This window comes from Talpa occidentalis, unplaced genomic scaffold (assembly GCF_014898055.3).
Source record: "Talpa occidentalis isolate TD23 unplaced genomic scaffold, MPIMG_talOcc4v2.1 talOcc4.17, whole genome shotgun sequence".
Lineage (NCBI taxonomy): Eukaryota > Metazoa > Chordata > Mammalia > Eulipotyphla > Talpidae > Talpa > Talpa occidentalis.
In genome coordinates this window covers 5,946,245-5,968,792 of record NW_023601754.1, presented here as the reverse complement: position 1 = coordinate 5,968,792, position 22,548 = coordinate 5,946,245, and the positions used below count along the sequence as shown (strand labels likewise).

Here is a 22,548-nt window from a genome sequence, read left to right as displayed (position 1 = left end):
CCCCGGGGCCTTTGGAGTCGCGACCCAGACGCGTGACGCTCTCGCAGGCCTGGGCCCCGGCGAAGGGCGCTGCCCTCGACCCTTCCACCCCGGGGTGCCGGTGCTGCTCCCCGCCCTTCCTGGCACCCGCCCCGGCTGCGCCCTGCATCGCTTCAGACTTTGTGGGGTTTTAAAATCTCTTCCTGTTTCTCGCTGCTGCCGTCACCACCTCTGCCCCCCAGATCCCAGACCACCCCGACTCCTCCCTGCGCTGTTGGGAGGGCATCTGTAAGAGGCCTTCCTCGGCGGCCAGAGGGATGCTTAAATCATCTGTCACAGTGACCTCGTTTGCCTCAGCCCCCCCAAACCTCGGGAGTTTACCGTCTTGGTCTAGGGACTGAAACCAACCCCTTGCAGCCAGAGGGGTTGATCCCAACGCCGTGTGGCTCTCCTGAGGAGGACCTTCCTGTCAGGACGGCAGATCAAGGCCCCTGCTTGAGGGGGCTCTGGCGCCCCCTGACCCCCAGCTTGGAGCGTATGCACATGCGCCCCTGGGAAGCTGGAGGTGGCACGGGCACTTGCAGGTCCGGCGAGTTGGTTGGCCACTGCTGCCCCGATGGTCCCCAGGTTCCTCCTCTTGGCCCAGATGCCAGCCTGACTGGTTCTCGGGGGGCCCAATCCCTGAGGAGATAACACCCCCTCGCCCTCCTCCTGAGTGAAAACCCCAAGTGAGGGCCCATGCTCAGCCGCAAAGCAAGCTAGGGAAGGCCCAGAGCCTTATTTTTCTGATAGTCACAAGGCAGACGACGTTTTTTAAAAAGGCAAACTTAAAATACCTGGATGAATAAAATGCAACTTTTCGTTTCCAGCCTCGTTTTCCTCGGCCCCTCAGGCTGGTCAGTGTTGACAGCCCGCGTCACCCACACCCCTGGCCCCCCAAACCCTCTGTGCCCCACAGCCTGCCAGCCTGCCTCGCCCGGCCTGCGTCCAGCGTTGCCAGAAACCTCCAGCAACCTTCATTGAATGAGCAAAACAGTGTAGGTCCATATTACACTTTAAAATCCATTTATACGAGAAATTTCTTTTCCAGTCAAAGGTGGTGATTAAAATGGAAAAGGAAACCATTCTAGAAAGAAGGGAGACAGTGGAAGATGGCGTGTAAGGGGCTCCGCCGCTGGCCGTGTGCGTCCCCTCCTGTCATTTCTTGCCCTTCTTTGGCGCCCCTTCCGCGGCCACAGCGGCCGGCTTGGCTGCCTCGGGCTTCCCAGCCTCAGGCTTTGCGGCCTTGGGCTTCCCCGCCTCGGGCTTCCCGGTCTCTGACTTCTCTGCGTCTGGCTTCTCAGCCTCTTCTGCCTCCTTTCCTGGAGGAGGAACAAGCGCGTTCTTTTTCATCCTCTTGCCCCTGAAGTGTTTTCTCTGGAGACAAATATCGATTAAAGCAAAAAATCCAGCCAGGCCAATAAGGATCTGGAAAAACACAAGGATCCTTGTGTTACGTTTTCTCATTGTCAGAAGATGCTGTTCAGCGCCACCCTCTGTCCCCTCAAACAAGCAGACCCCCAGATGCCTCAGCCTCCCCGGGCGGCTGTCCTGTAGCTCCCTGAAGCTACCAGAAGGCAGCTGCTACCTGGACAGGATCCCTGGACATCATCTTGGTGTAAATGGCCCTGCCATAGGAAACATTTGCCAATTTTACTTTTTTTTTAAAGATTTTAAATTTATTTTGCTGTAGAACTGGGGTGCAGGCCAGAGGCGCGGGAGGGTGAAAGGATTCTCCAGAGACAGAGTGGGGAGCAGAACAGGCGGATTGACTGAGATACACTGCTGAGGGGAGCAGCGGGCAGGACAGGAGAGGTTTCCTGCGCTGTGTGCGTAGCTCCCTGGCCAGGGATGGAACTCAGGCCACAGAGGTGACAGCACTAAGACTTAACCCCTAGACCACCAGGGAGGCCCCAATTTTACTTTTCAATTGTGCTGGAATCCCAAGATGACATGAAAAGAAAAGATGCCCTTTTCTGAGATACCTGTAATCCAGAGGAGGTGATTTCTGAGCCAATAAACAGCTCGGCATGAAAAAGACTCACCAAGGCGATGAAGTAGTGCAGTGGCATGGTCTGTCGCATTCTCACTGCAAAGACCAGGGTCCCCACAAGGAAGACAAAGGAGAACAGGTCGTTGAGAATGTCCTGGAGCCGGGAGAGATGAGTCAACCTTGAGGAGGGTGGAGGCCGGAGCCAGAGCCAACCCCAATCCAACAGGCATGAGTTTAGAACATCTGCATATATATATAAACACACACACACACACACACACACACACGAAGATAATACAAACTGAGTTATGTGGACATATCTGGGGTCCCCCAGCTGGGTGCTTTGAGACCCCAAGCCCTGGATACTTAACTGCCTCGCGGGCGCCCTCTGCTGCCCTGTGGTCTGGGAACTCCCAAGATGGCGGCACTTGTGATTTTCCTCCTCCAGTGCGCCTGGACCTAAGTGCCTAGATGTCCAGCTGAGCGACGTCCTCTCTGTGTGCCAACCTACATCGTCTTTCTGTTCTCAGGGCCAGCGCCCCCTCTGGGTCTGGGGGAGGCCTGTGTTGCTGGTAAGAGGTTCTAGTGGACTCTGGGGTAACACCCACCGACGCTCCCACCCCCCATGGGACTCTGGCGGCTGCCTCTTCTCTTCCCCCCACCTCCTTATCCCCCTGCACCCTCCCCCCGCCCTCCACTTTCTCTCAGATCCCTTCCCAGCACCCCCTATCTCCTTTGTTAGGCTGTACCACCTGCTCCGGCATCAGTCCTCCCGTTTTCACCCCTAGTGGCCTCCATCTTGCCCTGCCCCATACCTGATCCCTCACTCCACGGTCCAGAAGTTCCCAGGCTGGCCGGAGGACTGCCTTCCACTCTGCTGTCTCCTCAAGAACCCCCCACGGTCGCTCCCTGGCACAGCCAGGCTTTTCCCAGTTGGCCAAACCACAGTTTCTCTCTAACCTGGCTGTGCTTGCTTCCCGAAGGCCGCCTCTCCAGGGGAGAAGCTAGCTCAGAGCTTGCGCCCTCTTTCAATCCTGAGGGCAGCAGCTCACCTTGGACTACCCACTTCCCCCCCAGGGTTTCTGGGGTGCCATTCTCTCTGCTCCTCATTCCCGGACCCCTTTGTCTGAGGCCTTTTCTGTCCCTTTCGAATGTTTTGAATTGTAATACATTTCAAACGTACAGAAACTATGTCCTGTCCCTGCTCCCACCTCCACCGGCCCCGAGCCTCCGAGATCAAACAGAAGTCAGCGTCTTCCAATAGCTGCTTTAGGGCTCTTGAAACGACAGCAGCGAAGCGGCAGCAGGGTGAGCTGCAGCCTCCCTGCCCGGTCCCTTCCCGCCCCGTCCTGGGCGGCCGTGTGTGGAGGTGACGGCTGGTTTCCCCATGTGCACATTAGTGTTTCCCCCCGACGTTACAGGCCCATTTTTTTAAACCAGTGAGAGATCTTGTCGCACTTGCTTTTTAAAACTTTTTGAGACCGGGCCTCCCCGGTGGCGCAGCGGTTGAGCGCTGGGTTGCGAAGCTGCCCGCGTCCTCTGCGGCGCCGGTTCGATCCCCGGCTGCTCCCCGGCCACCGGAGGAGGGTCCCACATGGCACGCAGACCTCTCCTGCCGCCCGCTGCTCCCCTCAGCAGTGTACTTCGGTCCTTCTGCCTGCTCTGCTCCCCGCTCTGGCTCTGGTGAATTCTCTCACCCTCCCGCGCTTCTGACTGTACCCAGTGCATGTATAGACAAAACAAACAAACAAACAAATAAAATTAATAAATAAATAAATAAACATGCCTCTATAAAAAAAAATTATAAAAAAAAAAAAATAAAAAAATAAAACTTTTTGAGACCTAGCCATTTGGAGGGCCAAAGATTGAATGGGTTAGTTTTTGTTGTTGTTTTTTTTTTTTTAAAGATTTATTTATTTATGCATACAAGAGCTGGGGTACAGGCCAGAGGCGTGGGAGGGTGAGAGGATCCACCGGAGACAGAGTGGGGAACAGAACAGGCAGACTGACGAAATACACTGCTGAGGGGAGCAGCAGGCGAGATAGCTACATGTAGGTTGCTCCCTGGAGGGCCGGGGATCGAACTCGTGTTGCAGAGGCTGTGAATTGCTTCATAGTGCGGTGCTTAACCCCTTGCGCCACCAGGGAGGCCCTGAATTGGTTAGTTTTAACCCATGAGTCTACTATGAATAAGCCAGACTGGACACATTAGGTTGTGTCTCCCCTGAAGAGGACTGTCCTCACGAGCTCTGCTGCAATGGATGAGCTCTTCTCCATGCTTCCCCCAACTCCTCTCCTTGGCACAGCGCCCCCACATTCACCCTCTCACACCAGAAATGTAGCCACATGCTCGCTCCCCATGTCACTGCCACCACCCTGGCTTATACATTTTTGCCAATCTGATGTGTCAAGACGGTGCCTCGGTGTTGTTTTAATTTTCAGGTCAGCGGTTACTAATGAAGCATTAAAAAAAAACAAAAACAAAACAAAAAACCCAACATGTTTTAGGCATTTGGGATTCCTGTCTCTTTGTATGCCTCGTCCCATCTTTCTATTGGCTTGTTTTAAAATTTTTGTTTATGACGTCTTCTGTTGTAAAGTTTAAATTTTAACATGATATTCTCTTAAAGTTCGAAGAGCATTTATTCAATATGCCATTCAGCTGTGTAATAATGCCACCTCTGTGGGTTTATTTCTGAGTTGTCTCGCTTGGAGTGAAAACAGTGGAGATGCACCCCAAATCTGTGCCAAGTGCAGGCTCGACGTTTCTCCTTCTCTTGCTTTTCCCTCTCACATCTCAGCAGAGATGATCACACTCTCTTGTTCCTCTTTGTAAGGGAAACGTGTCTTCTCTGACTGTTCTCTTGAACAGTCTCTGCAGGGTGCTGTATTTTTTAAAAAAATATTTATTTATTTATTCACACAAGAGCTGGGGCACAGGCCAGAGGTGTGGGGGGGAGAGGATTCACAGAGATAGAGTAGGGAGCAGAACAGGTGGATCTGCTGAAATACGCTGCCGAGGGGAGCATCGGGCAAGTCAGGAGAGGTCTGCTGTGCCATGTGGGTAGCTCCCTGGCTGGGATCGAACTCATGCTGCAGAGGCTGCGGACAGCTTCATAGGTTGTGTCTTAACCCTTGCGCCACCAGGGAGGCCCCTGCAGGGTGCTGCCTTAAAGAGGGGTCTCAGGTCTAACCGTCCGATCTGCTTGAGGCCAAGGCCTCACCTCCTAAGTTGAGAGCATGTGAACACCTGAGCTCCAGCTTCCTGCAGTAGCACATGAAGGACCATCCCTGCCCACACTTAGGCCACTTAGTTCATTGCTGCTCCTGGTTTCTGGGCCTGGCACCCGTGTGCTTCCCTGTCTTTTTTGCCAGCTTGGTCACTTTGTGAACACAGTATGGTCATCTTTCCCTGCCGGCAGGAGGGTGTTCAGAGTTCACTGGCTTCTCATCTTGCTGGGACTGTAAGAATCTTCTATCTCCTTGGTTGGGAAATTATCCTCTGCCTGTCTCTGTCCCAGAAGTCTTATGTGGTTTTCTTCTTACTTCCCATTCAGGGGTCCTCACCTACCCCCCGCCCCAGACCTATGGTCCCTGAACCCTAGTAACTCTTTTTTTTTTTTATAGAGGCATGTTTTATTTATTTATTTGTTTGTTTGTTTGTTTGTTTATACAAGCACTGGGTACAGTCAGAAGCGCGGGAGGGTGAGAGAATTCACCAGAGCCAGAGCGGGGAGCAGAGCAGGCAGAAGGACCGAAGTACACTGCTGAGGGGAGCAGCGGGCGGCAGGAGAGGTCTGCGCGCCATGTGGGACCCTCCTCCGGAGGCCGGGGAGCAGCCGGGGATTGAACCGCAGAGGCCGCGGGCAGCTTCGCAACCCAGCGCTCAACCGCTGCGCCACCGGGGAGGCCCAACCCTAGTAACTCTTAACAAGGAGGCAGGACAGAGTATAGTCGGGGACTCAGGTTCTAGTGCCAGCTAGATTTGAATCCCTTTTCTGAGTTACAGGGGGCAAGTTACTTGGCCATCCTGAGCCCATTGCACGTGTAAAGTAAGCAATTCAAGGTGCGCTGCAAAGGTGCAGTGGACTAGGGGGCTGGGGTTCGGCGGGAGCGAGGTGGGTGTGCTCTGGACTGTGTGGGTGACGGGGCAGGGTTTCAAGTCCCCAAGTTCTCAGGCGGCATCACGCCAGGCCCTTTACATTTAATTCTCAGGAACAATGCGCCAGCAATGGACCGTCCTCATGTTAAAGAGGAAGAAGCAGCGGGTGGGGGTGGCGGAGTAGCTCGCCCAGCTCCATCCCATTCCAACGGGCCCTGGCCTCAGGCTTGCCCGTCCTTCTGGGCTTAATACCCTGCGCAGGGCTGTTCACCGCACAGCTCAGGCTGCTTAAGATGTGATTTTTAAAAATTCTCATTTTTTATTTTTCTGCTTTCTAGGATGATTGTTTTCTCTGAATTCTGGAGATGGGGTACCTTCTGGGGTGCTCTCCCCAGTCAGGTGGGAGCTGGCACGGGGGCTGGGAGGAGCAGCTGGTTGCTTGCTGCAACACCCCTCACCCCAAGGAGAGCAGGAACCTTCTTTGACCGTCAGGTAGGTAAGAGTCCGCACCCCCAAAATGGACTTGAGGAGTTGTATCTGCCTGACTGTGCTGCCCCTGTCTTGGCTTCCCCTGAAAGCGCTGAGCCCCAGCCTTGGGCACAAATTGGGAAACTGTGTCTCGGTTGGGTCCCCCTCGGGGTGCCAGTACGCCCCTGGGAATGCGCCCCTCGCTTGGGCACCCCCACCCCGTACTTACAGAAATGGGCCACAGGATGAAAGGCAGGTATCTGTTGATGGCCAAGGTGTAGATAATGAAGAAGAAGCAGAAGATGGACAGCTCCATGGTGAGGATGAGCGGGATGAGGGGGTGTATGGGGGTCCCCGTGAACATGGTCATCGCGCCCACCAGGCAGCCCTGCCGGGACACGCGTGTCTGAGGCACAAAGGGTGTTCCCGGCGCTGGGGCCCGCAGGCTGCTGCCCCTGGCCCGCCCCCCTCCCACCCCGACCCCCCCCCCGCCGAGGGAGCCCCCCAACTCACTACGCTCAGGATCTTGACCTCCGCGTGTCCCATCACCCAGAACTCCTTGTTGCTGTCTTTGAACTCCCACCGGTAGCGGCGGCAGCCCTTCCGCGTGCCCACCTCGTCCCTGGGCTGCGCCGACCGCTCCTTCTTCGGCTTCTCGCCCTGCTCGCCCTGCTCGCCCTGCTCGCCCTTCTGCTCGTCCTTCTGCTCGCCCTGCTCGCCCTTCTGCTCGTCCTTCTGCTCGTCCTTCTTCTCTTTCTTCTCGCCCTTCTTCTCGCCCTTCTTCTCGTCTTTCTTCTCGTCCTTCTTCTCGTCCTTCTTCTCGTCCTTCTTCTCGTCCTTCTTCTCGTCCTTCTTCTCCTCCTTCGCCTCTTTGGCTTTGTCCTTCTTGCCTTTGTCCGCCATCTTCACGCCGGGGGCTGATGTTCTCCACGGGCTGCCCGATCACTCCCTCTGGCCCTGGACAGACCTGGCCTCTGAGGGAGCCTGGTGTCCACCGACCGTCTCCGGGCCGAGCTCTGCCAACGGCCGAGGACCTGCCAACACCAACGCCCGCGCCCCCTGGCGCGCGCCCCGGCTCCCCCGCGCCCCCCTGGCACGCGCCCCGGCTCCCCTGCGCCCCCTGGCGCGCTCCCCCGCGCCCCCCTGGCACGCGCCCTGGCTCCCCCGTGCCCCCCTGGCGCGCGCCCCGGCTCCCCCGCGCCCCCCTGGCACGCGCCCCGGCTCCCCCGCGCCCCCCTGGCGCGCTCCCCCGCGCCCCCCTGGCACGCGCCCTGGCTCCCCCGTGCCCCCCTGGCGCGCGCCCCGCTCCCTCTCGCCCCCCTGGCGCGCGCCCCGCTCCCCCGCGCCCCCTGGCACGCGCCCCGGCTCCCCCGCGCCCCCCTGGCGCGCGCCCCGGCTCCCCCGCGCCCCCCTGGCGCGCGCGCCGGCTCCCCCGCGGCTGGGTGGTTTCTGGGTTGTCTCGGGGCCGCCTGGTCTCCCCGCGAGGACCCGCGTGGCCCCAGGTACGCAGCAGCGCTCCCCCCACCGTGCGCAGAACCCCCTCCAGGTCCCAGCAAAGCCCAGCGCATTTGCCCCGGGCCTGCAGCCCCTGCCCCCGCCCGGGGTGCCAGTTGGCTGGAACCCCTGAGAGATGGAGGGCCTCGCCCCGACCGCCCCCCGGCAGGCGCCCGGACCCCGCAGTCACACGCGGCACCCGAAGCAGACGCGTTCCCGATTTTATGAGCACGCGTGGGCCGGGACGGGCGACAACAGGCGAGGGGTGCGTGGGGACCCCAGCCCGGGCTCCTACACCTGGCCGGGCCGGGCCCGGGAGCCCCGCGACGCCGCCCGCGAGGGTGCCTGCGAGGGTGCCCGCGAGGGCGCCCGCGAGGATGTCCGCGAGGCTGCCGCCGAGGCGGCCTCGAGGCTGGTGGCCCTGGACGCGCCCGGGAGGCTCCCCGCGCTGCTGGCCTGGGACGCGGGCGCCGAGCTGGCCTTGGACGGCACCGACTCCGCGGGGGTGCTGGCCCGGGACGTGGCCTGGGTGAGCTCTGCCGGCTTGTCGGCCGTGTCCGGTTCCGCGGAGGGCGTGCTCTTGCCTTCGATTCTGAAGCCCAGGACTCTTTTCACTTTTCTCCTCAAATTCCTGGTGACCAGAATGGCGTCGACGATACACAGGATTGCGGCTGTGAGACACAGGATCTGCGCGGGGAAAGACGTGTCGGGAGGGGAGTGGGGTTATCTGGCAGCTCAACGAGTTGTCTTCCCTGTGCCCACCCAGGGCGGGCCGGGGCGACCTCCTGACTGACGGCTGTGGCCTGGGGCGGCCGTCCCCAGCTGCCCCGCTGACTCTGCTGCCCCTTCTGCCTCCTCCAGAGAAAGGGATTTTGGAAGCGGTGGGTTTCGCCGCCAGGAATGACCTTGCCTGATGCCTGAGGCGGATGCTCCTCCTAGGGGGCTCCAGGTGGGGGTGGGGTCAGGGCCATGTTTGGAAGGGCAGGAAGGGGCTCCCAAGGGGACCAACCAGGAGGCGAGAACTCCAGGTACCCAACTGGGTCTCCAAGGAATGTGGCGTGGCTGGGGCCCCTGGCAGAGCTGCAGCAGGGCGGGTGCAGGGCCTGGGACTTGATCAAGAGAAGAGGCCCAGAGGCAGACGCCAAAGGCCACTGGCAGTAACCACGAGGTGATGGAAAATGACCCGGAGGGAGGCAGGGACCCTGGGGATGGTGGAGGCCCCGCTGTTCAGGTAAGAGTTGATGAAGACCATTGTGTGCTGGGGGGAGTCCCTGGCAGCTGGGAGAAGGCCTGGTGGCTGAATTAGCAGCTGGTAGCCGGCAGCCTCAAGTGGCCGAGCTTATAGGCGCTCTCTGTTCTGCCTGCCCTGGATGCTCCTCCTGATGGTCACTGCATCTGTCTGTTTTCTTTTTTTTTTTTTTTTTTGAGTAGAAGAACTGGGGTGCAGGCCAGAGGTGCAGAGAGTGAGAGGATTCACCAGAGACAGAGTGGGGAGCAGAACAGGCGGATCTACTGAAATCCACTGCTGAGGGGAGCAGCAGGGGGACAGGAGAGGTCTGCTGTGCCATGTGGGTAGCTCCCTGGCCGGGGATCGAACTCAGGCCCTAGCAGTGATAGTGCTGAGACTTAACCCCGAGGCCACCAGGGATGCCCTTAATCTGTCTACTTTAATGAGATTTTTCTAGGTACTCTATGAGCTCCCTTGGGGAGCGGGGACTCCACCCCCAACACTGAGCTAGGCCTGGCACAGCCCAATGGGCTGGACAAATATGTACTGATTATGAAATGACCTCAAACAAACAACTTTTTTTTTTCTGGATTAATTTCTGTTTCTATTATTTAACTGCTTAAAAACCAAGCCTCACTTTTTACCCCCCGCATCCCAATCTCCAAGCATTGTATCTGCCATTTTTAAAATGTTCTTCAAATGATGAGGATTTGAGTCCTAGTTTGCTCCAGCCGTGTGACCTGGGCACCTCAGTCCCCAGAGCTGTGAAAATGAGAGTCGTGAGGATGAAGTCACAGGGTGCCGGCCTGGTGGGGGCCCCGTGCTGGCACCGTCCTCTTCCCGCCTGCACAGGCTGAGTCACTGCTTCTCACAACGCACGGCTTTTATTTTTCCAAACTAATTGCAATAAAGTAAAAATCCATTCTCGTTCTTTTCATGTGAGTTTAAATATAATTCTCTAGTCCCGAGAAGTCTACGGACAGCCAAAATCATCTTGTTGTGACATTTTAAAGAATAGGTGTGAGATTTTCAAAAGGGGTTCCACAGGTTTGCCTTTGAACCCCTTTGGAGAGTGAGTATTAGAAGCAAAGTTTTTGTGAGCTTAGAGTTTGTGCATTGTGACATCTGCTGAGGAAGCCAGTGCAAAAGAGAAGGGCACGGGGGCCTCCCTGGTGGTGCAAGGGGTTAAGATGCAACCTATGAAGCTGTCCGCAGTCACTGCAGCACGAGTTCGGTCCCCCGCCAGAGAGCTACCCACATGGCGCAGCAGACCTCTCCTGTCTCCCCGCTGCTCCCTCAGCAGTGTATTTCAGTAGATCCGCCTGTTCTGCTCCCCACTCTGTCTCTGGTGAATCCTCTCACCCCCCACACCTCTGGCCTGTACCCCAGCTCTTGTGTGCATAAATAAATCTAAAAAAAAAAAAAAAAAGAGGGAGAGAGAAGGGCATGGTGGGGAAGTTGTTCTAGAAATGAAATAATGATGGTGCGCCAATTTCTCTTTCAAAACCTTGAAAGGCTGATCTTAAGTGGGGCCGCGAAGGCCTCTGCTTACCCCTCCAATCGAGTACATCTGCCTTCTGTAGAGCTCCTGCATGGCCACGATAGCAACTAGGATAAGGAACACAGCTGTGATGAAGCTGTTTATTAGATCCTGTAACACAGAATTGAAACCGTCACCTTTACATGAAATGGAATTTCTTACAAATATTTAAATTGGCTCTTTCCACCATCCTGGTCCCTGTGGGGGCCTGCTGGGAACAGGACTTCTAAAATATGGCTGGAAGGCTATGGTCCAGGCCATTTTTGCTGGCTACCAGCGGGGTCTCTGGAACGAGAGGGGGCATACAGCTCTTCTTAAAATTGAAGGTGTTTATGCTTGAGATGAGACAGAATTCTATCCAGGCAAGAGATGTGCTTATGTGTACAAAGCAAAGAACAACACAGTGACTCCTGGTGGCAAACCGAATAAAACGAGAGTAACCTGGGGTAAAGTAACACATGCCCGGGGAAGCAGTGACATGGTTCGCGCAAGATTCCGAAGCAACCTTCCAGCTAAGGCCACAGGACCCAGAATCCGCATGGTACTGTACCCCTCCAGGATTTAAATTTACTGAAAAGCCAATAAAAGTGGGTTTGTTCTTGGGAAAAAAAATTTAAATTGGTTAATTATCTGTCTAAGCTGGACGCCTTCTTAAAGCTTTCCCTTTAATGAATATTTAGAGGGACCGTCAGCAGCATAATCCTGACATCTTCCAGAGACCCACGTTTGTGTCTTTGGATTGGATTTTGTCAGCAGAAATGTGCTTGGGGGCTGGGGGTTGAGGAAGGTTGACAACTTTTCCATCGTCTTTTCTTAAAGGGCACAGGAAAGTGTAGATCAAAAAACGTAGGCCCCAAACTGGCCCACCACGAAGATGACTCATTGAAGTCTGGCCTTCTATTCCATGATACATTGGGCTCAAAATCTAAATAAAAGTTTAGATTACTGCTACACTGGTTTTAATTCTGCTCCCAAATCTGTAGGTAGAAGTTGGGTCATATTTGTTCTCTGGGTCCACACATCCCGCGGTGCGGGGGCTCTGGAGGAGAGACAAGAAATTCTGGAACGGATGTCTGTGCTCTTGACTTCTGCTTTTTCCTAGGACGTGGCTGGCATGAGTCTGCCCTGGCAACTAGGGGCTACTTGTGTCCTTTGTTCTCGGGTTCAGCCCTGGATTCTTTAGCTGCTAGCCTGGCCTGCTCCGTTGTCTGGGAAATAAAGGATGAGGCTGAGTGGGTGGGAGCAGTGTCAGTGGCACCAGTGTGTGTGTGTGTGTGTGTGTGTGTGTGTGTGGCGGTGGGGGGGGGGAGCAGGCAAAAGCCCAGGGAGTTGTCACCCCAGCATGCCTGGATGTCTAAATGCAGCATCTGAAGTCTTCAAGCCTGGGCAGCTTGCCTTGGGGGGCTGGACGCCGCCGCTCCAGGTGCCTCCAGAATCAACATGCTTGAGGTTCCCATTTTAAGAGGACGTGACCAAGACTCAGAGAGGTTTCTCAAATTTCCTACGATTAGGTCTCTCCTGGTGGTGCAGGCGGTTGAGCGCAGCGCTGTGAAGTTGTCTGCAGCCTCTGCAGTGCGGGTTCGATCCCTGCTGGCAGGCATGATACCCACATGGGGCAGCAGACCTCTCCTGGCTCCCCCGCTGCTCCCCTCAGCAGTGTATCTCATCAGTCTGCCTGTTCTGTTCCCTGCTCTGTCTCTGGTGACTCCTCTCATTCTCCCGTACCTCTGGCCTGGACCCCGGTTCTTGTATGCATAAATAAATAAATCTTAAAAAAAATAAAATAAACTTCCTACACTTGACTATCTGCCAAGGGCGGAGCCAGAACTCAGCTGACTTATGTTATTCCCTCCCACAGGGACCTCCAGAGGAGGAAGTGAACTCTCTCCCTGGGTTGGGGCTGCTGCATCCGTCTTCTGCATTTTCTGTGGAGTAGGTCACGGAGGGTCAAAATGGCATGGAATAAATAAGGTGAGAATATCGCTTTTTTGGGTCGAGGAGTTCTTCGGGCTGCCGGCTCCAAGATGTCTGGCCCCAGGTATGTTTTATTACCCCTCTGTGCCAACATGCTCGTTTAAAATAAGGGCATGAGGGCCTCCCCAGTGGCGCAGCGGTTGAGCGCTGGGTTGCGAGGCTGTCTGCAGCCTCTGCAGCGCCGGTTCGATCCCCGGCTGCTCCCCGGCCACCGGAGGAGGGTCCCACATGGCGCGCAGACCTCTCCTGCCGCCCGCTGCTCCCCTCAGCAGTGTACTTCGGTCCTTCTGCCTGCTCTGCTCCCCGCTCTGGCTCTGGTGAATTCTCTCACCCTCCCGTACTTCTCACTGTACCCAGTGCATGTATAAAAGGATAACTAAATAAAAAAAATAAATCTTTAAAAAAAAAATTGCCACTTACTATTTAAATAAATAAATAAATAAATAAGGGCATGAGTGGGATTCACTGGGCTGACCTGAGGATTAAATGGCCTGATGAAGCTGGAAGCATCTGCTAACGGGAGCCCTGGGAGTGCATGAAAATGTGGGTACCTCTGGCATGTCTCCTCAAAATGTGTGCAGGTAGTCAGCGTCCTGCCAACTCCAGGTGAGACCGTGAGCAAGCATCCCCAGGGCGGAATGTGGCTCACCTGTTGGGTGGGTGCTAATGTTTGCTATTGGGCGCCTGGTGGGTGACACTGGCAGGTGATATGCCGCAGGGGTAGGGGGCTCCAGGGAGGGCGAGGGACATTCTGGCAGGTGCCCAGGCTAAGCGAGAGGTCTGCTCGCCATGGGGCAGGTGTAGCAGTGTGCAGCTTTGCAGCCAGCCTAACACCTGAGGCTTGTGTGAGCCAATGTATTCAAAGGTGTGAGTGAGGAGTGAAAACTTTTCCAAAAAGCTGTGCTCACAGATCATTGTGAATTTGGAGGAAAGCCACGGTAATGGTAACAGTGACAGGAGCACACATGACTAGGCCTCCCTCCCCCTGCTGACTCCCCGGCTCACCAGCCCCTTGGTGCCCACTGTCTGGTCTTCCCCACAGGACGTGCTCTCCTGGAGCTGCTGTTCACCTCATCCTAACGTTCTGTTGCAGCTCATGTTTCTTGAGCACTTGCTATGTGTCAGGTACTGTGCTGATCCATCAATGCATTTGAGTCTCACAACAAACTGTCATTATTCCCAGTTTACAGATGGGAAAGTTACAGATGAGGAAGCAGCTTGCCCAGGGCTGCTCAGTCAGTGAGTGGCTATGCCTGCTGGTGTCAGACTCAGTGCCCAGGGGCTTCTTCCTGGCCAGCCCCCTCCCTTGTGCTTGGGTTGTAGACTTTCTTGGGCTTCCCTGGTGGCGCAGGGGTTGAGGTCTCAGCACTATCAAGCTATTGCCAGCTACTGCAGCGCGAGTTCGATCCCCGGCCAGGGAGCTGACCCACATGGTGTAGCTGACCTCTCCTGTCTCCCTGCTGCTCCCTTCAGCAGTGGATTTCAGTGCTTCCTCCTGTGCTGCTCCCCGCTCTGTCTCTGGTGAATCCTCTCACCCCCCTGCACTTCTGGCTTATACCCCAGTTCTTGTATGCATAAATAAATTTTAAAAATTAAAATAATAAGAAATAGCTATAGACCTTCTTGCTGGCCTCATGAGAGAGACAGACAACCAGCCAGAAACAGAGACAGAGATCTTGCTTCCTAAGGGGGAGAGAGCACAGCTGAGCCTTGCCACCTGTGGTGGGATTTCTGGCGTCCTCATGCATGTCATCCTTATTCATCACCTTTGTTCATCCCCCCTTGACAGAACACCCCCATGACCGCACATAGCCCCCTCTGACTAACACGAGAGACATTTCGTTACCTATTATTTTTCCATAAAGCTCCCAAACTGTTTTCTGAGATCATCAAAACTGTAGAACTACAAGTGGGAGAGAAAAGGTGACCGCTTATTTTTTAATCACTGACCATTAGAAAAAAAGATAAATAATCTTGTTTCACAAAATGCAGTGTTTGCGGCAAGACTCTGTGGAATGGACAGAGGGTGTGAGGCTGCCTGCGCTTCCTCAGTTTCCTTTGAGTCTGGTGGTTTCCAAACATACTGTGGAGCCAGGCCCCACGTCAGCAGGGGCTGAGCTCTCATGTCTGTCTCACTTGAAGGGGACATTCTCAAGCTGATGACTCAGAAAGGTAAAGCTGTTGTTGGTACTTTTGGAATCATCCCTTCCATAGCATTTTAGTTTAAAACATGGCTAAGATGCTATTTTTTAAAAAATTGCTTTCCATTGGCAAAGCCCTTGGCGTGACCGGAACTTAGTTTCTCTGTCATCCAGGGAAACTGGTGTCATAGTGGTAAAAATGTGGACTCTTCAGAATCACTACAACGCTTACTTTTCTTGGGGATGTTGACAGGGGACACCAGACCAGGGCGGGTCAAATGGACAGTGAAGACGAAGAAGAGAAGGCAGGGGCCCCCCCCTGGGGGGATGAGGCAAAGGGTCCACTCGCTGGCTTGGAGCACTCAGCCACGCCCCAAGCCTGGGCTGGTGGGAGCTGGACCTGCACCCTCCCCATGGGTGGCACAGTGCCCAGCGCGGAAGTAAGAAGCTGCCACTCAGAGACTGGGGTGTGGGTCCCCAAGCCTGGACTCCATCCTCTCTCCAGAGGGGGGGGGGCTAAGCCAAAGGAGGGCCCTTGAGCCCACAGACCTCAGCAAGACATCTGTACCGAGGCCAGCACTCCTGTCGCTGCCCTGTGGAGGGGGCGAAGCCCTCATTCCTCAGACTTTGTGTCTCCGGGTTGGGGATTTTCACCTGTTTGTCAGCCCGGAATGGAAACAGGGGAATCGGAAACTTTAGCTTGATGCGAGCCTCTAAGGAAATTGCCACTTAAAATCAGTCCTCCTGACCCTAAGCCTACACCCCCAACCATCTTGCGCAGGCAGGGCACCTGGAGAGCGTGGGCCGGCCCCGACCCGGTGCAGAGCCCCAGGCAGGGACAGAATGAGGCCCGTGGTACCCCGCCTCCCTCGCTGATCCATCCCTGAGGCCCCGCGGGCCTCCTGTCGCTGGGTGCCCACACGCCCCCAGTCCTCCGAGGCTCTGAAGTGTCAAAAGGTCCTCTAGGCCCCTGTACACACCCTGCACCTTACGGGATCTGAAGGGTACAGCGGGAGAGAAGAGAATATGGTCTCGGATCCTGTTTGGATGGCTCTTTTAGAAAACTTTCCAAGCATGGCTCGCCACGGACCAGCTCCTGAGTCTAGCTTGTGGCTGCTGCGCCGTGTGCTGCTGGTCACCGAGCACCCCCCATCTCCCTAAGCTGCAAAGCTCCCGGGAGCTTGCCAGGCATGTGTGGTGCCATCCCACAGCCCAGAGACGGCCCCAAGACAAAGGCAGGGGAAGGTGCTTGGGCCAAGGGCAAAGAGAGTGGGCAGCCCGCTCTGCCAGAGTTGACGAGAGCTGGCCTGAGCAGCCTGTCAAGTTGTGGGGTCAGCTCCTCTCTCAGGCCCTGATGTTCCTACTCGGGGGACCCCAGCCCTTTCCCCTGTTGGGGCACTTCCTGGCCACCCCACCTGGACCCTACAGCAAAGCATGGCGCAGGCCTGAGCCTCTTGCCAGTGCTGTGACGCATGGGCCTGGACCTCAGCTGCTGACTTTGGTGCTGGGGAGCCCTCAGTCAGGGTCCCCCAGGGGTATCCATTCACTGTTGGCTCGCGTGGAAATCAGGAGGAAACAGGAGAAGGTACAAGAACATCAAATGTAGAGATGCCGAGGAGGACAAAGATGTGGGGAGGGTGACGAGAGAGAAAGCATCTCAGGCCACTGGGGCCTCACGGAAAGAGGGGGCTTTCGAGGCAGCCAGCCTGCACCCACCCCCGACGCTTCATCTCCTTAGTCCCATTTTCTCATCTGTTAACCAGGAAATAGGGGGTGACTCCAAGCTCACCAGGGTGTTGAGGTTTAACAAGGTAACAGGAATCTACGAGAAAGCATGGGACACATGGTACAGGCTCAAAACCCACTCATGTTGCCTGCCCTTCGTGAAAATCTCCGTGGACAGAGCTTTTAGTTTCCCTTCAGAAATCTCCCCCCGGCTGCAGCTCTCCGTAACTAAGAGGGTCCCTATCTCCAGTCAAAGTCGCTCCTCTTTTGCTCTGTCTGCTTCCTGATGCTTGCCCAGAAAATCCTTCATGCACTCGAAGAAAATATCTTGAGATTTAGCTCAATAGCAACCAGGCCTACATCCAGGTTAGAAAAAGTGACTCTAAGGGAGCAGAATGTGGAAGAGGCCTGAGTTAGGAGTTAGGATTGTCCACAGCGCCAGTTTAAATGGCAAACGGCACCCAGTTCCCCATGGGATCTGACGGGCTGTTTTTTCTCTTTGACCACTTTGTAGTAAATATTTGTTCTGTACCCAACATTGTGCTGTTTGCTTTAAACACAGGGAAGTGTTACAAGAATTCAGTTACTTCTTATCAGGCTTTGAACCTCTGGAAACTGAGGTTCAAGTTCACCCACTCAGAGAGGTGCCAGGGCCAGGGACTAGGCCCCAGGCTGCATCTGGACAAAACTGGTGTTCCTCGGCCAGCCTGTGAGGATGCAATGCCTTAGGCTCCACAAATAAGCAAGGTTTGTCTAAACCCTGAGGGGTTAACTTTGGGAAGTTTTCAGTTGGTAAAGAATATGAAATTCTGGAAAATGCATCAAAAACAGGGATGCAGTGCTGTTTCCTGAACAGCCACCATATGGCACCCTTGGGGAAGATGGGCCCTTAGCTGTTAACACACAGAAAGGCAGACTCCTGCTGTCTTTTACAGTACGTGTAACAATTTTTTAAAACTCTGCCATGTCAACTCTTGTGCTTTTTTTTTTTTTTGAAGGGGGAGGGGTTGTTTATAATCTTTTGGGAAGGATATAGTTTGAAAAGTAGAAGCATCTGCTGTTTTGTAAGGTGAGAACTGTGTTTACCTACTGAATATACTCATTAAAAATTTCCTTAGCTGAAAACCTCCATTTGTTCAGTGTCATGAGCTACAGACCAGTATGTGTGTTGGCTGTTCTGTGGACAGAGAGTTCCAAGGAATCTTTCTGGGCATTAGGCGAGTGACCTCCCTAGCTCCAGGGCAACAGCCTGTTACAGTCAGCTCTGGCCTTGTCCAGAGAGACAGGGCTTTGTTGTTTTCACTTGAGGAGAGCCTTGACTCTGGGGGCTGAGGGCAAAGCTTATATTGGAATTATGAAAATGAATACTTACAAGTAAGGACCAGTCTAAGCAAATCAGCAAGTGGTGAAGGGTTAGCATATATACTAGAATAAAAAAAAGGACTATGCAGATTTCCAGAATGGTGATTGCTATATACGATTCGTGGGCTTCGGCAGTAATGAAACAAACTAAAGCTCCTATGAGAAGACCCTGTGATAAAAGAAACAGGATTTGTTTTAATGGACACAGATGATTTTTTTTCAATCCATACATTGTCAGAACATAAATCTGATTCTATTGCAATTTCTGTATTGTTTTGAACATTTTTATTATTCAAAATGTCTTTTAGAGAAATGAAATAATACATGAAAATAATAGAAATGCACACAGTATAACATCAGTTTTTCTCTTCCCCCAACCTAACCCTGGTCTTTCTCCTTAAAAGTCACCACTGCAGCAGTGTAGATTTCATGCCAGGAAGGCTGGTATACCCACAGAGTAGAGATAGATTGACTCTGATAGAGTGAGCTAAGAGTCCCGACAGCCCTTCCAAACTGCTGCTGATGATCCCAACATCATTTTATTGGGAAATACTACTCATCTGAAACCCAGCCTTTATCATATACTAAATTCTCAGGTGTATTGCAGGTGCCCTTTCAGACTTTTTCCTTTTCACTGATTTGCTCATTTCTTCTGAAATTACAGGCAATTTTGTATTATATCATTGCCTGGCCTACTGTCCCTTTCGCTGCTCATTCTCAGGTCTCCCAGGTTTGTCTTGGTTAAGTGCCCCCAAACTAAGCCTGCTGGTATTTTAATTGGAATTGTGTTTAATTTATAGTATGAAAAGATTACAAAGCTTGATCTTGCTGTTCGGGGGCAAAGTCTGTCTTTCCAGTTATTTCAGGGTTTTGTAAGTATCTCAGTAGCGTTTTAATATTTTCTTCATATAGGTCTTTCAAATATATTTTGTTTAACTGAAGCTATTTTATCATTTTTTTTTTTTAATAGAGTCATGTTTTATTTATTTGTTTGTTTGTTTGTTTGTTTTGTTTATACATGCACTGGGTACAGTCAGAAGCGTGGGAGGGTGAGAGAATTCACCAGAGCCAGAGCGTGGGGCAGAGCAGGCAGAAGGACCGAAGTACACTGCTGAGGGGAGCAGCGGGCGGCAGGAGAGGTCTGCGCGCCATGTGGGACCCTCCTCCGGTGGCAGGGGAGCAGCCGGGGATCAAACCAGAGCCGCAGAGTCTGCGGGCAGCTTCGCAACCCAGTGCTCAACCGCTGCGCCACCGGGGAGGCCCTATTTTATCATTTTGATTGCTGTTGTGAAGAAAAATTTCTTCTGTTTAAGTCCTTATTGAAAAACTTTTCCTTTATTAACTCAATAATGAGTCACCTAAATAAATCACCTGGTTCTAACTTACTTCCCAGTAATCTCTGAGTTGTTTAGATATACGATCAAGTCAGCGGAAAGAAATATTTCCCTCTTCTTTTCAAATGTTCTTATTTCTTTTTCTTAATTGTGATGACGAGTAGTTCAAGAGAAATCCTGGATAACGACAGTGCTAGTGGGCATCTACTTTGTCCCTCATTTTATGGGAATTCTGTTGTTTCATTATATATGATGCTGACTTTTGGGTTCATTTTCATGATGTCAGTGGAATACATATGTACTCCTATTTTCCTCATCCTCCTGTTCCTCCTTCCCCTTCCTGTCCCTTCTCTCTTCTCCACTCTCCCCTCCCCCCATGTCTCACTTTCCCTCCACCTCCCTCTCTTTGCAGTCAGGGATGAATATTTAATTTTGCCAAATGTATTCTATACCCTGCTTGATATTGTGGGGACTTAAGGCTGACTGCTCCAGGATGTGTCAAAGTGGAATGCTGATTATTTTGAGTTGAAGACAACTGAAAGAACAGCAGATTCAGAATTGCTGATTTCCCTAATTATCTTTCTAATATCAGGAAATAAATCTTGTGGTGGCCCTGGAGGTGAGAGGCAGCTTATCACATCTGGCTAGGCCTTGCAAGGTCTGTTTTTGATGCGTATATAGATAACTGCAAAAACCTTTCTTTTAAATATATATATTTTTAAGATTTATTTTTATATATACAAGAACTGGGGTATAGTCAGAGGCGCGGGAGGGTGAGAGAATTTACCAGAGACAGAGTGGGGAACAGAACAGGCAGATGGACCAAAGACACTGCTGAGGGGAGCAGCGGGTGAGACAGGAGAGGTCTGCCACGCCATGTGGGAATCTCCCTGGGCGGCAGGGAATCGAACCCGCGCTGCAGAGGCTGCGGACAGCTCCACAGCATGATGCTCAACCTGCTGTGCCACCGGGGAGGCCCTTAAATATTTTAAAGGTCTTTGTTCTGTCTTTCCCTCCTAAATTTATTATCCTCTGTCTAAAAAAGTATTTCAACTCACTGAAATGACTAGATCAGTCTCCATTATTCTACAGTTGGGCCTCTCTGGGTACACAATTAGTCTTTTTCTCTTGTTATCTGTCTTGTGTGAGTTTATTTTCCAATCTTATTGACCTAGAAAAGTAAATACTAGCTTGTTCCTCAGCAATGTGATCTCCAATTTTTCTCCTTTTACTTATTATATGGTGAATTAGCTTAACAGAATCCTGATATTGAATCACCATCATGTTTCTTCCTCACGGTATATTTAAAAAAAATACCGGTGGGGCCTCGCTGGTGGTCTAGGGGTTAAGGCTCAGTGCTAGCACTACTACTGCCTGAGTTCGATCCCCGGAGCTACCCACATGGCACAGCAGACCTCTCCTGTCTTGCCCACTGCTCCCCTCAGCAGTGGATTTCGGTAGATCTGAATGTTCTGCTCCCCACTCTGTCTCTGGTGAATCCTCTCACCTCCCTCCCCCACCTCTGGCCTACACCCCAGTTCTTCTATGCAAAAAAAAACAACAACAAAAACTGATGAATATTTCCTACTAATATATCCCTATTTGTTGCTTTGATTGCAAGATCTCTATTGTTTTCCTGCATTCCTCAGGTTTTGCTATCAGGGTTATGCTGACTTTGTAAAAATAGTCAGGAAGCATATCTTCTTTCTCTCAGTTCTTTTAAAAAGTTAAAATAGTATCAGATTATATCCCAAGAAGGCTTGAAAGAGTTAACCTGTGAAAAAGTCTGAGCCTGATACATTTTTGAAAGATACTCATTTGATAACTTCTCATTTTCCTTGGTGTTTATACAGGTGTCTGTTTTTTGGTAATCTGTAATTTCCGAGAAAAAGCAACCATTTCATTCAGTTATTCAAATTTGTTTGTTCTGCAAAGCACTCCTTTGGGTGTTTGCGTGTCTCCTGCCTGGGCTCTGCAGTTTATACCCTCTCTTTCCCACACCACACCCCCTTTATCCTGAGCATATTGGCTAGCAGTGGTTTATCTGTTTTATTGGTCAATTCTCTTATTTTTATTTGCTAATTTACACATCTCTGCTGTTATCATCACTGCTTCCTAATTCCCTTAGGGAGGGAAAAACTGCAGAAATTTAAAAGGGGAAAAAGTCAAATTTAGCAGTGAGGGTTTGCTTGTGTGGGTGGAGCAGCCGGGAGGGGAGAAAGGCGGGCCGAGGGCCGCTCGAGGGGAGCTTTGCAGAGGTGCCTCGCCCTAAGACTCACTCCCAGAGGCCGAGGCAGGCCCACATCGCCCAGGTCCACCCTGCTCCTCACCAGTCTCAGGAGCTTCAACAATCCGGTGGGCGTGAAGAAATAATGCTTGATGCTGTCCCGGAATTTGCCCGGGACTCTGGCCCGTTCCTGCGCACGCTTTTGCATGGCATCCTTGTTCTCCGTGCTGGGGGGCACCGGCTGCTGCTGCTCGGTGGCTTTAGCTGGGGGTGCGGGGCCTGCCTTGGGCGGCGGCGCGGATGTCCTTGGCCGTGGCGCGGATGCCCTTGACGGCGCGGACGCCTTGGACGGCGGCGCGGACGGCTTTGGGGGCACGGGTGCCTTGGACGATGGCACGGACGGCCTTGGCTTCACGGTGGACATCGTCAAGAGCTCGGTGGCCGCTCAGGCTGCAGCAGAGGCGCGGGGCGGCCGGGGCGCAGGTGTCCCCAGCGGACCTCCGGGTCTTCGGGGTCGGTGGTGCGGGCCTAGCGGTGTCGGGCTGGCCCTGGGCTCTGCGCCTGCACTGTGGCGGCCGCGCTCCCGGGGTAACCCAGCGCCCCAACGGCCGCCTCCGCCCCAACGGCCGTGGCCTCCAGCCCTCGCGCGCCCCCAGGGCAAACCCTGCCCTCCCGCCACCTGTCTCCACCTGCTGAGGCGCTGCTGCCTGGCCTGGAGCTCAGTGTCTCCCCCTACCTCCCCCTACCTCTCCCACCCCAGGGGGCCCCCAAGGCCATCTGGAGGCCATTTCAGTGCATTCTTTTCTGGCACCCGGGTCCAGGAGGGGTAGAGTGGGTTTGATCCCATGCACCCCACCTCCCGTGGACGTGACAGGGAGGGTGCTAGCTGGGCGCAGAGTTCCTAAATCTCTCCCTCCGGCTCCCACGCTGAGTGAATTAAAT

At 53.5% G+C, this 22,548-nt stretch overlaps 2 protein-coding genes and 1 pseudogene across 2 annotated transcripts; 1 reads left to right on the top strand and 2 right to left on the bottom strand.

Annotated features, from left to right (window-relative positions):
* Positions 1 to 1,006: 1,006 nt before the first annotated feature.
* CMTM2 (CKLF like MARVEL transmembrane domain containing 2) lies at positions 1,007 to 7,640 on the bottom strand. The gene is made up of 4 exons (XM_037515818.2): positions 7,095 to 7,640; positions 6,811 to 6,969; positions 2,064 to 2,165; positions 1,007 to 1,446 (listed from the first exon to the last, which is right to left on the bottom strand). Exons 1-4 carry the CDS (start codon positions 7,482 to 7,484, stop codon positions 1,177 to 1,179), a joined length of 921 nt encoding a protein of 306 aa, XP_037371715.1. The 5' UTR covers positions 7,485 to 7,640; the 3' UTR covers positions 1,007 to 1,176.
* Positions 7,641 to 8,366: 726 nt separating this feature from the next.
* On the bottom strand, positions 8,367 to 22,159 carry CMTM1 (CKLF like MARVEL transmembrane domain containing 1). The gene is made up of 4 exons (XM_037518055.2): positions 21,710 to 22,159; positions 18,056 to 18,214; positions 10,856 to 10,954; positions 8,367 to 8,762 (listed from the first exon to the last, which is right to left on the bottom strand). Exons 1-4 carry the CDS (start codon positions 22,028 to 22,030, stop codon positions 8,367 to 8,369), a joined length of 975 nt encoding a protein of 324 aa, XP_037373952.1. The 5' UTR covers positions 22,031 to 22,159.
* LOC119248911 (60S ribosomal protein L35a-like) lies at positions 11,055 to 11,408 on the top strand (annotated as a pseudogene).
* Positions 22,160 to 22,548: the final 389 nt, after the last annotated feature.